Below are 12675 nucleotides of genomic sequence, written 5' to 3'. Positions count from 1 at the left end.
TCGTGCCAGACAGGCACGGCCGTGCCTTCGTTTCAGCCCACAGCCAGCGCATGGCCGTGCCTCACAGGCACGGCCGTGCCACCTTTCCAGAACGTCGTTTGCCTTAGGCCGTGCCCCACAGGCACGGCCGTGCCAAATCTCCAGAGCCTCGTCTGCCCCTGGCCGTGCCCACCAGGCACGGCCGTGCCACCTTTCCAGAGCTTCACCGTTCCATGGCCGTGCCCCCTAGGCACGGCCGTGCCAATTCCACAGAAGAGCGGCAGCACACGGCCGTGTCTCCCAGACACGGCCGTGTGACGGGGGCGTGCCTGTCCATATAAATAGTCTTCTTAAGAGCCCTAAGAAAGGGGGGAGACCTTGGGAGAGTTCCAAGGAGTGTTTTGAGCCACCGAAGCCACATTCCGGAGCAGGAATCGACGATCCATCCATCCGACCGGGATTACTCCATCACCTCCGTCCCACGTCAACGAGGAGAAAGCAACGCGGAGAAGAAGACCTTCATCGATAAGTTTTATTTCCTTTCTAGGATTTAGAATGTATTATTTCAAACCTTCTTCGAGTTGTATTCTCTCCGTTATGGAGTAGTTCTCTAGATTCTAGGATTAGGAGGAATCGAGATGTATGGATGATTGATTTTGTGGATTTGTTATTACCATGTTCAGTGATATATATATACATGTTGTTTCATGGATTTGTGCCTTGTGATTGATTGATAATATGTCTGTGAATGGTATTGAATCTATGAGGGTAAGGATTTATTGTGGTTTTGAGGATTCTTAGGATCGTATACCGGGGTGCCTTGTGACAGAAGGTTAACCTTTAACCGGACCTTCCGAGGAAATCTTTAGGCTACAATGAATCATTATGAGGGATATCTAATGGTTATTGATTGTTAGGGAGAGGTCCTTAAATGGATACCCTGTGACAGAGGGTAGGACATTGGTAGTATGCTGGGGCGACCGAGTGACAGCGGGAGAGCCATAACCAGGCTAACTGGTGTCATCTCAAACTGACAATCATAACACTAGAACACCATTGATTTATTCCGAGGAAACCTGACGAGGTCTAATTGGATACATTGGTTAGAATCCCTGCAAATGTACATGTATTGAGGAATGGTAAAGGATCCATAGTCAATCAAACATAATCTCGAGGAATCCAAAGTCCTAGGATCGTTTCCACACATCTGTCACACTCGATTTCTCTCTATTTGAGGTTTTAGGAGCTTGAACACTCTCTCTTCCCCACACAAATTCAACTTAAGTGATCTCTCCACTCTTATTGTACTAGTTTAGTGATCAATTCCACGGTCCCTGTGGATTCGATATCTTTATTACTTGACGACATTCCGTATACTTGCGGAACGCCTATCATCCAGACCACCCAGTCTTCACCAATCCTCTAGTCTTCCTGACCATACTCGACTGGATTTGGCCATGCTTCCCGATTCTCCGACATTGCATGGGCTTGCACCTGATGCTCTTGACTTGCCAAGACTTCCGCCTAATCCTCCAGATCAGGACTTGTCCTTGCCTAGCCTCCAACTAGGACTTTGTCCTTTGCCTAGCCTCAACTAGGACTTTACCTGTGCTCCCTGCACACTAAATCAAACACATTAGTCCAATAACACACTTAACTTGAATCTGGTGTCATTATCAAAACTAAGGTTCGATCATCTGGTGCCTCTTGCACCAACAGTGGTTAAGTACTAACAAGTCAAGGCTGATCAGATATCAAACTACGGTGAAGTCTCAGTAGGTCAAGGGTAATTGAATTCTCGGCAATACTACAAGAAAATTGCCCATTAGCAATCGCATTAATGACGAAATTTGATTTCCATTGCTATATTAGTGATCGAATTTGATTTCCATTGCTATATTAATGACCGAATTAATGTTTAATTCGATCGCTATTTAGTGACAGAATTTGAATTCCATTGCTAATTCAGTCGTTAAGTGTCTATTGAGACATTTATTCTATTAATTTAGCGATAAAAGTTAATTTTCGAAGCTAAAATAACAATAAAATTAATTTTTCATCGGAAAATTTTCCATTGTTAAAATAATGATGAAATTAATTTTTATTGCTTTTGTTATTTTAACAATGGAAATTTTTTTTGTCATTATTTTAGAAACAAAAATAATTTTCTGTAGCTAAAATAGTGATGGAAATAATTTTCCGTCATTATTTTCCTCGTTCACTTTCCCAATTCTCCTTACCCCCTCCTCCCCATCTCCCCTCTTTCCCCTAAAATCCTAGTTGGATCTCTAGGCAATCTCCTCTCATGTCTGATTTTATATAAACTTCTCTACACTCTCCCCTTATCCTCGATCCCCTTGGCCGCGACCTCGCAGTGAGGTCGCATGGCCAATTGGATGCAGCGTTAGGTGCATGCCCTTGACCTAGTTAGGCGCAAGTGAAGCTGTGGTCACCTATGCATGCAACCCTTGTTGGGCAGTTGGTTGCCGAGCGCGTAGCCCTGACTGATCGGTCGGGCGGTCGGGCATGCATGTGGAGTACGGGATGTAATTTTTTTGTTATATTGCAAAAAATATATCAAATATGTTGTTTATTATTTATGCAACCCTCTATTTGATATTTAACTTCTTAATGTTTGTACAATTGTCTCTATTGACATGTTCTTAAACTATTTGGAGATAATTTTCTTTGTGCATCGACTTTAGGTATATGATGAATGGTTGTTTATCGTTAACAATGCATGATTTTTTGCATTTCAAAACAAGCATCTATATTTTTTATTTATTTTTACATATTTAATGTTAAGTATATGATGAATGATTATTTATTGTTAGCACGACATAATTTTCTATATTTTGAAATAAACATATGTAGTTTCTGATTATTTTTACATATTTAATAATGTTGAAAATTTATTTATCTTTAGGTTATAATGTATATAAATAAAATTTGGACATAATTTTCTATATTTTGAAATAAACATATGTAGTTTCTGGTTATTTTTACATATTTAATAATATTGAAAATTTATTTATCTTTAGGTTATAATGTATATAAATAAAATTTGGATGTACAATAGGTTAGTAAATGCTTTATCACTGATGAATATTTTGATAGAGTTGAAGAGTTTGTGAACTTTGTTAAGCGCCATCAAAACTATATGGATGGTGACAAATTACGTTGCCCGTGTAATAATTATAAATATAGAAATATAACTTTCCGTGATAAGGATACTATGAAAGTACATCTAGGTAAAAATAGTTTTATTTTAAATTATTATAACTGATACCGTTATGGAGAGTCTTATTTGTTTGAGTCAATTGGACCCTTTGTTGCTTCGTCATCTGACCCTATTGCTTGAGAGGAATCATCATCCAATGATAATATAATGTAATCAATGGTTTATGATGTGATGAATGTGCTTGATCTTGAATACAGATGAAATATTGACAATTGAAGTTTAAAAACTATATGATATATTAAAGGCTAGTGAAAGAGAAGTGTGAGAAGATACTCCTTCGAGTCATTCCTAACTATCATCTATTGCAAGGCTAATGAACATCAAGGTAGAACATCATTTCTCAAAATAATATTACAATGACATTTCTCAATTGATGTTAGAGTTGCTCCATGTTGATAACATAATGACTGATAACTTCTACAATATAAAGAAATTGATTAGAAGTTTATGTTTGCTTGTAGAAAAGATTGATTATTGTATAAATAACTACATGATTTTTTGGAATGAAGATAATGAACTTATTGACTATAGAATGTGTAATCATCCTTGTTATTGGTAGTGTAATCGCATATTAGAGAAGAGGAAGAAAATTTTAATATGGAAAGTTATATATTACTTTCTGTTAATTGCTAAACTTCAAATCTTGTATGCATTTGCCGTAATAGCAAGCCACATGAGGCGACATCATAAGCATGTACACGAAGGAAATATAATGTGTCATCCTTCTCCCTTGCATGAAAACATCTTGATACAATATTTTTCTCCTTTACAAAAGCACTACGTAATATAAGACTGGAACTTTCAGCAGATAGATTTCATCCATTTAATTAATGTGGACAATAGTATTTATCTTGGTCAGCCATATTAACACTATATAACTTACCACCATGGATGTATATGAAAGACGAATATATGTTCCTTACTGTACTTGTTGTAGGTTCAAAGAATCTAAAAGAGAAGATAGATATTTTTTATAACAAACTGAAAGAATTATGGAATATAGGGTTCGATTTATGATATTATAAGTAAAACTAATTGTACCTTGCATGCTACTTTATTATGGGCAATTAGTGATTTTTTGACATATTTAATATTGTTAAGAAAAAGCATGACTGATAAGTTAGCATGTCTATATTGCATGACAAGGTCTGATGTATTTTTATTACATTGTAGTGGAAAAATATCTTGGTTTGATAACCATTATAAATTTTTACCTTTGAAATACCCTTTCAGGCGAAATAAGAAAGAGTTCACAAAACGCTTTCGCTCATAATCAAATTAGGAGAGAAAATCCTTGAGGAAATAAACAATTATAAATTTATACCAGTAACTTAGACGAGTTCTAATAATTTTAATAAATACATTATTAGGGTGTGCAAGTGTGGTTGGAAGAAATAGAGTATATTTGGAGAGTTGTTATATTGGAAGCATCTACTCATTCGACATAATTTAGATGTGATGCATGTTAAGAAATTTTTTTTAATAATATTTTTAATATTGTGATGAATGTTCAAGGAAAAACTAAAGACACAATAAAATTATATGAGAAATTAAAAGAATTAGTTAACATACCTGAGTTGCATCAGAATGAAACAACCAATATAATAAATTTCCAAAGCTTGCTATACATTGGACAAATAAGGCAAGCAGATATTATGTAGTCGGTTGAAATAAATCAAATTTTCTAATGGGTATGCTTTGAATATGCTCGATGCATAGATATGAACAAATTAAAAATGTTTGGAATGAAGAGTCACGATTGTTACATGTTTATGGAAAGACTTATTTCAATTGTCGTCTATGATCTACTTCCTAATAATGCTTGGCAAGCACTCATAGAATTGAGTCTTTTTTTTTCTTCAAAAATTTGATATCGAGGGTTATTATGATAACGAAAATATTTTGGCTCGAAACAAAAATACCTCTTATACTCTGTAAACTTGAGCGCATATTCCCATCTAGTCTTTTGATTCAATAGAACATCTACCAATTCATTTAGCTTACGAGACACGACTAACTGGTCTTGTGTAGTACATATGGATGCATCAATTTGAATATTTTTTGAAGAGATTGAAGAATAATGTATATAACAAAGCAAAATTTAAGGGGTCAATATGTAATACTTATTTGGTTGAACAAACATCTTATTTTTATAGACCCGACCACGGTTCGGAACCGACGGTTCGACGGTTCGGAACCGCCGGTTCGACGGTTCGTGGGAGGTCGACCCTTAACCTTAACCGCCCAAGACGGTTACGGTTCACGGTTCGGAACCGCCGGTTCACGGTTCGGTTCACGGTTCGCCACGGTTCGTGACGGTTCGAGATTATTATATTAAAAAAATTAAAATTTAAAATTTATTAAATTTAAAACTTAAAATTTATTGAAAAAAGGGCTTGCACTTATTAAGTTGCCTACGTATCCCCTTAGGGTATAGGGGAATCAAAGCCCACGTAGTTCTTTTACATTTTTACCCTTTTACATCACTCATTCACTCACTTCCATTTCCTCCCGTTCCTCCCGTCGTATTCGTTCCTTCCGTATCAAATTCTTCGGCTTCGTCTTCTGAAAGTTGCATTCCTTGGATTCTCTTCTCGGCTCTGGTCCAATCGTCGAGTAGTGCTTGGGCTTCCAATGAGTCGGGAGACATAGTTGATCGCCGTTCATCTAATATGTTGCCGCCGGCACTGAATGTCTGCTCCACAGCAACAGTTGACACTGGACATGCTAAAATTTCTTTGGCAATTACCGAGAGAACGGGAAAACTTGAAGCCTTCTGTGACCACCACTTCAAAATATCGAAATCTTCGCTGTCTGCTTCATTAAAATCAAAAGAAGTGGTAAAATAATTCTCAAGTTCCTGTGTGGAACTTGAGGATCCTCGTGGACGTTTCGTCCGTTCTTTTAATAAAAGTTGTGCTTTTGAAAGTTTTAAATTAACATTAGTAGTTTGTTGTTGTGTTTCAGAAATATTAGTTTGTGTTCCATATTTAACATAATATTGATTATAAATATCAGATAAATAATTTCTAATAATATATATAATATTAGCAGGATTAGGAGAAGAAGAATCTTTAACAGGAATTAAAGCGTCATAATATAAAGTAAGCATTTCTTGTAAAACTTCTAATTTAAATCTAGGATCTAAAGCAAATGCAACTAAATAAAGTTCAGGAATTAAATAAAAATATTTTTCCCATTTTGTTTTCATAGCTACTATACAAGAAGTTAAAGCTTCATTATTAATATGTTCATTTAAAATTAATACTATACTACAAAAATTCACTAAAATTAAATGAGCAGTAGGATAATAAACACCGGAAAGTTGTTCGGTTGCATCATTAAAAACTTTTAAAATTTCACAAATACTACTACAAATATTCCATTGTTGTGAAAATAAATATATATTAGTATTACTATTTTCTGCAAAAAATAAACATAATAAATCTTTATATTGAAATGAATCTTGTAATAATTGATATGTAGAATTCCAACGTGTTGGTACATCACGTGGAAATTTTTTAGGTCTCATTCCATTAGCTCTACAAAATCTACCCCATTGTTTCATCATAGATGGATGAGACCATAAATAAGAAATTGCTATTCTAATTGGTTTAATATAATTTTCTAAAAGCCTTAATCCATCTTGAACACATAAATTTAAAACATGGCAAACACAACGAATATGAAAAAATAAACCACCAATAACAGGTTGACAAATAAATTTTAATTCGTCTATAGAAGCGGTATTAGAACTAGCATTATCTAATGATATTGAAAATATTTTTTGAGTTAATCCATATTCTTCTAAAATTAAACATAATAACTGTGCAATATTATGAGCAGAATGTGATTCATCAAAAACTCTATAAGCTATTAACCGTTTTTGGAGGATCCAAGAGCTATCAATCCAATGGCAAGTCACACCCATATAGGAATGAGTTTGCCAATGATCGCTCCAAATATCGGCACATAAAGAAACTTTATTATTTAATTTACTAAATTCATCAATTAAATTCTTTTTTCCTTGTTTTACTAATTTTTTAATTGTACGGGTAAGAGTAGTCCTAGGAACACGTTTAGCACTAGGATTAAGGGATTCTTTACAAAAATCTTCAAAAGTACATTTAGATCCAAAACTAAAAGATAAATGTTCTACAGAAACAAATTTAGCTAATGATTCTCTTAATTTATTATCAGAATATAAAAATAAACCAGAATCAGTACTACTACCGGTAGAAAATCTAGATAATTGTGTTTGATTTAAGTCAAGTCCATATTCTGTCGGGTGCTTCGTTTCTACATGTCGTTTTAACGACCCATAGCCGCCGCCGGCTTGGAATTTGTAGGAAGCATTACAATGCTTGCATTTTGCACGCATTTCTCCCGACGGAAGAGTGACTTTTTCAAAATGTTTTGTAAAAATAGTAGATTTAAGAGGAGGATTTTCCCGAACCTTAGAAGTAATTGCATCAGTACTTCCTTGTGTTTCGGGCGTTGGAAGGTGTTGGGCGGCCTCGATCTCATCGTCGGTGGATTGGATGTTGGGATCCTCGTGCGCTATTTCTTTTCCCCTCCGAGATCGAGAACTTCCACCACGGCCTCCTTCCATTGTAGGCGAAAGACGGAGTCGGAGCTCGGAAACGAATGAACGCGAACTTACGAAATTGAGAATGAGAGTTAGAGAGTAGAGAAGTGTGTGAAAAATGATGAAATGAGCTCCCTATTTATAGAATTTGGATCATAACGGACACTAAATCCTAGCCATTGATCAAAAAACGGTCAAATGATCTCATCCGTTGAAAAAAAAAATCAAAAAAAAAAACTAAAAAGCCTCCAACGGCTCTGAACCGCCGGTTAACCGCCGGTTAACCGGCGGTTCAGAGCCGTTGGAACCGCCGGTTCCAACGGCTATACCATAAAAAAAAAAAAAAAATAAAACGCTTGAACCGGCGGTTCAAACCGGCGGTTAACCGGCTGAACCGCCGGTTCAAGGGGCCTTGAACCTTAACCGGCCCGGCAGGCTGCCGGGCCGGTTACGGTTCGGCCCGGCTAACCGGGTCAACGGGCCGGGTCCGGGTTTGACCCGGTCCGGGTCCGGGCCGGGTCCGGGCTGGACCCGGCCCGTGGGCAGGTCTAGAAATGCTCGAAACCCTCTCGCAAAACCCCAAACAGAGCCGAATCAAGAATTGAGAATCTAGCTGATCTCCTCCTTATCGCTAGCGATTGAAAGCTCAGGAACCTTCAAAGAACCCCTCTGAATGAACTCGAATGCTCCGATTGGTTTGGATTCAAGAAAAAGCAGCTGCGATCCATGGCGGAACCACTTCCTCTGGCAAAACCCTTACTAGATGAAATCGCTCCTAATTGACGACGAGCCTTGCTTGTAGTTGCCTTCTAGGATCAAGAAATCGAATTAGAATAGGAAGATCAAAGGTTGGCCACGCGAGAACGAAAAAAATAGTGAAGGAAATCGCGAGGAAGACGAAGCTACAGTGCTAAAATCGCGGGCACTGTACACTTCTTGTTAAAGCATGTTTAAACAGGGATTGTGCTGAACCGGGTTCGGCTCCATTTAAGCGTTGGTTCAACTCCAATTAAGCCTAGTTCAATCCTGATCTAACCCTAGTTCAGTCCGAATTCAATCAATTCAGCTCCAATTTAGCTCTAATTTTAAATTGGTTGAGCTTAAATTAAGCTTGAGTCTTAATCATGAGATTTGGGTCAATGAATTAGGTTGGACTCAATCTCAATTTGGCTCGATCTTGGTTTCAATTGAGTCCTACAAAGAATCAAATTCAATTAATACAAAATTAACCATCAAATCACAGAAATTAGAATCAATCATCCAAATATACATCATACTACAAATGCAATCAAATCATATCCATTAAGCAATTTATTTTTCACATAAAAATTCAAAATGAATCAACAAATTGTGTAAAAACTCTAACTCATCAGGGCGCCTGGAAGCGTTATCCAGGTGCCTGGATAATATCTGATCCGATTTGATCTCCTCGATCTTATTCGGGCTGAGTCTTCTTGATAGGGGTCCAGCCTGGAAGCGGAGTAGGGGTGCCCGGACTGTCCAGGCGCCTGGAAATCTTTAGGGCGCATGGATCCAGTTGACTTAGGTTTGACCTAAGTTGACTCCAGACTTGGTTCGACTGCCTCTCTGTTTGCTTCACTTATGCTTTCTCCATCTTGCTTTCAGCTCTTGGTTCCTACAAGACAAGCATACAAACATGCAAGCAACCTAAGCCTTACCCTGTAGGTCTAACTTCAGATTTCCAATGAAATATTGGGTTAGATTGACGCATACTGTTCCCACACTAGGAACACGCTCTTATCCACTCCACTCGGGAGAATTTACTTGCCAACCAAGTCCTCCAGACTTGTTGGACTTCTGCTTAGCCTCGATCCTCGACCCCCAGGATTTGCTGCTAGACATCTAATCTACCTGACCTGCCTAGACTTCCACCCGACATCTGTCCACTTGACCTGCCTGGATTTCTACCATGCATCTGGTCCTCCTGACCTGCCTGGACTTGCACCTGGTGCACTTGATCCTGCTAAGACTTCTGCCTAGTCCTCCAGACCAGGACTTGCTTTGCCTAGCCTACAACTAGGACTTTCCCAGCCTCAACTAGGACTTTTCTTGCCTGGTCTAATCGACTAGGACTTCTCGCTTGCTTCTGATTTAACCGATTATGACTTCTTGCTAGTCTTCTGGTCAAACTGACCTAACTAGACTTCACTCACATTTAAACAATAGGTCTTGTTTGGATCAACCCTTAGTCAAACTGACTAGACCTAAGTGTATTGTCAAACATCAAAACTCTAGGATCATACCTAATGCTCCTTGCACCAATAGGAAAGGCTCGTCGATTGAGATAGACACCACATCATCATGATCCTCTTGAGAAATAATACGGGATCTCGCGTATTGGCTTCATTAAATGTCGTTTCTCACTTTAGCAAACCCTAAAACAGTGAGAATGTGTCTGACCTGCTGTCCTCTAGTTAGTCGTCTTACACATCCCTCAACTAGACTTAAAGAGAAGACTTGTGATGTCGAGATGCGTTAAAGTGTCAAGTCAAAAGTGAATAATTAACAAAAAATATACCTTATTGTAAGACCTGTCTTTACAACCATTTGATTTCTTGGCCACTCGGTCACTTAGACGATAAGAGTCCGACAACCTTACGAGGACACAAAAGAACTCTGACAAGAGTGTTTGCAATGTTGGTGTAGGTCGAGTGTGGTTGGTCAATGATCTTATTATTTCGGAAATCCTAATCCTAACCTTACCTGCGAGGGGAAGCTCAGTTTCTAGAGAAGCTAGAGCTTCTCACGCTAAACCGACTGACGATAGCTCTTTCACTTAAATCTCTCGCATGAGAGAGAGAGGAAAAAAATAGAGTTGTCCTGTCGATCAGCCAGATCATGATCTGGTTCGGTGGGTCTTTCGGACGTGAGAAAGAGAGAGATTGGAGTTGCCAGTCGATCAGCCGGATCATGGTCTGGTTCGGTCACTGTCGGGTCATTTTTTTGCATCAGGTTAGGTTGGTCCCAAAGGAAAGGAGATCGTTAATCGATGCCCCTAAAGAATGGGGGAAACGGAAATAAAACAAATCTCCCTCTCTCTCTCTCTCTCTCTCTCTCTCTCTCTTTTGCAGAAGAGGCCGACGCTCCCCTCGCTGCGGAGAAGTGGAAGCCCTGGAGTCTCAATCTCCCCGATCCCCGGCCGTAGAATAGAGGTAGGTCGGAGACGCTGGATTGGATGTCGAATTAGGGGATTCTAGGGCTTCTTTTGATCTCTGCCGGCCCGATTTGTCGGACATGGCACCGATCCTGCCGAAATCCACTTCTTCCAGGGGGATGCGCAATGAGCGCGGGGATGGAAACAGCCGGACGTATCTTTATCTGAATGTCTACGATTTGACGCTGATGAACAAGTACCTCTATTGGTTCGGGCTTGGTGTTTTTCATTCTGGGATCGAAGGTGCTATTATTGTTATTATTAGTTTTCTGATTCTTTGCATTGGTTCCTTTTTTCAATTTTGATATAGGAATTAACATTAAACTTGATTTTCTGTGATGCTATTGTTTCCTGCAATTTTTGCAGGACATTAGCTCCTGTTTAGCAATTTTCTACAAGGATTTTATCTTGTTTTAATCTGGATCTTTATCATGATAACTAAGTGGACAACCCTCAGAATTTGCTTCGGATTAGCTAGATTTGTCTCAACATTTGCATATAAATTACATATATTGTGGTTCAGGATAGATCTACAGCATAAGCTTGTTAAGTTATTGTTTCACCAACACAACGGAATTATTAATATCAATACTTGTTAATTTATCCGAATTGACCTCTATGTTTCTTTCTGAACATTGCACTGGAACAACAAAGATGGTGTATGTATCGTATTGTTTTTAGCAATATTTTCTTATGGAAAAGAGACTGATGTTTTCCCAACTCTATTATTTTGTTCACTGCTCTTTCTTTGCAAATCAAACACAATCTCTAGGTTGTCAATTTTCCATTGCAAAACCTTACGCCACACACTAGTCAAATATTTCAAATATGATCCAGTTCACTTTATATTTCTCCACAAGTCAACCTCTATCTTCATATGGCATGATGTTTTTTTTTCCTGATTTTTCTGTCCATTGTTTCATCTACTATGCTATTATCAACGACTAAGGTCACTTTTTTTTGTAGTTCATGGTATGGAGTATGGATTTGGAGCACATGATTACCCAGCGAGTGGAGTGTTTGAGGTGGAACCGAAAAACTGTCCTGGTTTTATCTTCAGACGCTCTGTGTGTCTGGGTACAACTGACATGTCCCACTCAGAATTCTGCTCATTCCTTGAAGGTCTTGCTGGAAACTATCATGGTGACACCTACCATTTGATCGTTAAAAACTGCAATCATTTCACAGATGAAGTTTGTAGAAGTTTGACAGGAAAACCTATTCCCGGATGGGTGAATAGACTTGCCAGACTAGGTTAGTGTCTTTCTTGAAAAATAACCTTTGGTTTTATGAAAATATGTGGATATTAATTTGCATGTGATTAGGAATTTTCAGGATCATTTTTTAACTGCATTCTCCCTGAGAACATTCGGGTCCCAGCAGTTGGACAATTACCAGTTCATCCAGCCTATTCTGGTGATTTGAAACTCTTCTTACTTATGTTTAAACTTATATATCTTTTATATATATTTATGCACACACTTTGAGGCCTTGATTGGTAGTCACTTGGGGATCAAGTTAAAGGATAAGGAAGGGAAGGGACGAAGGGGGAGGGGGAGAGAAGGGAAAATTTTGGTGAGGTCACAACAATGCAACTTTTGATACTCTTATTGCAAATACCTTTAACCAGTTGTGCCTAGCTTGTTCATGCTACCTCTAGGTAATTGTTCGTGGGGCAGATTTGGAGGAGAT

The 12675-nt window shown here is 38.2% G+C and overlaps 1 protein-coding gene across 1 annotated transcript; it reads left to right on the top strand.

Annotated features, from left to right (window-relative positions):
• Window positions 1–10897: 10897 nt before the first annotated feature.
• On the top strand, window positions 10898–12399 carry LOC141814561 (deSI-like protein At4g17486; the record flags this gene model as incomplete). Its single annotated transcript, XM_074702505.1, is given in 3 exon segments — window positions 10898–11226; window positions 11950–12237; window positions 12319–12399. Coding segments are annotated over 3 exon segments (532 nt in total), but the record flags the coding sequence as incomplete, so codon positions are not given.
• Between the last annotated feature and the right edge of the window lie 276 nt (window positions 12400–12675).

This window comes from Curcuma longa, chromosome 21, assembly GCF_044706935.1.
Source record: "Curcuma longa cultivar G26 ecotype Majalengka, Jawa Barat chromosome 21, ITB_CL_G26_1.1, whole genome shotgun sequence".
NCBI lineage: Eukaryota > Viridiplantae > Streptophyta > Magnoliopsida > Zingiberales > Zingiberaceae > Curcuma > Curcuma longa.
The sequence above is the reverse complement of the archived record's forward strand: the minus strand, read 5'-3'. Positions and strand labels throughout refer to the sequence as shown.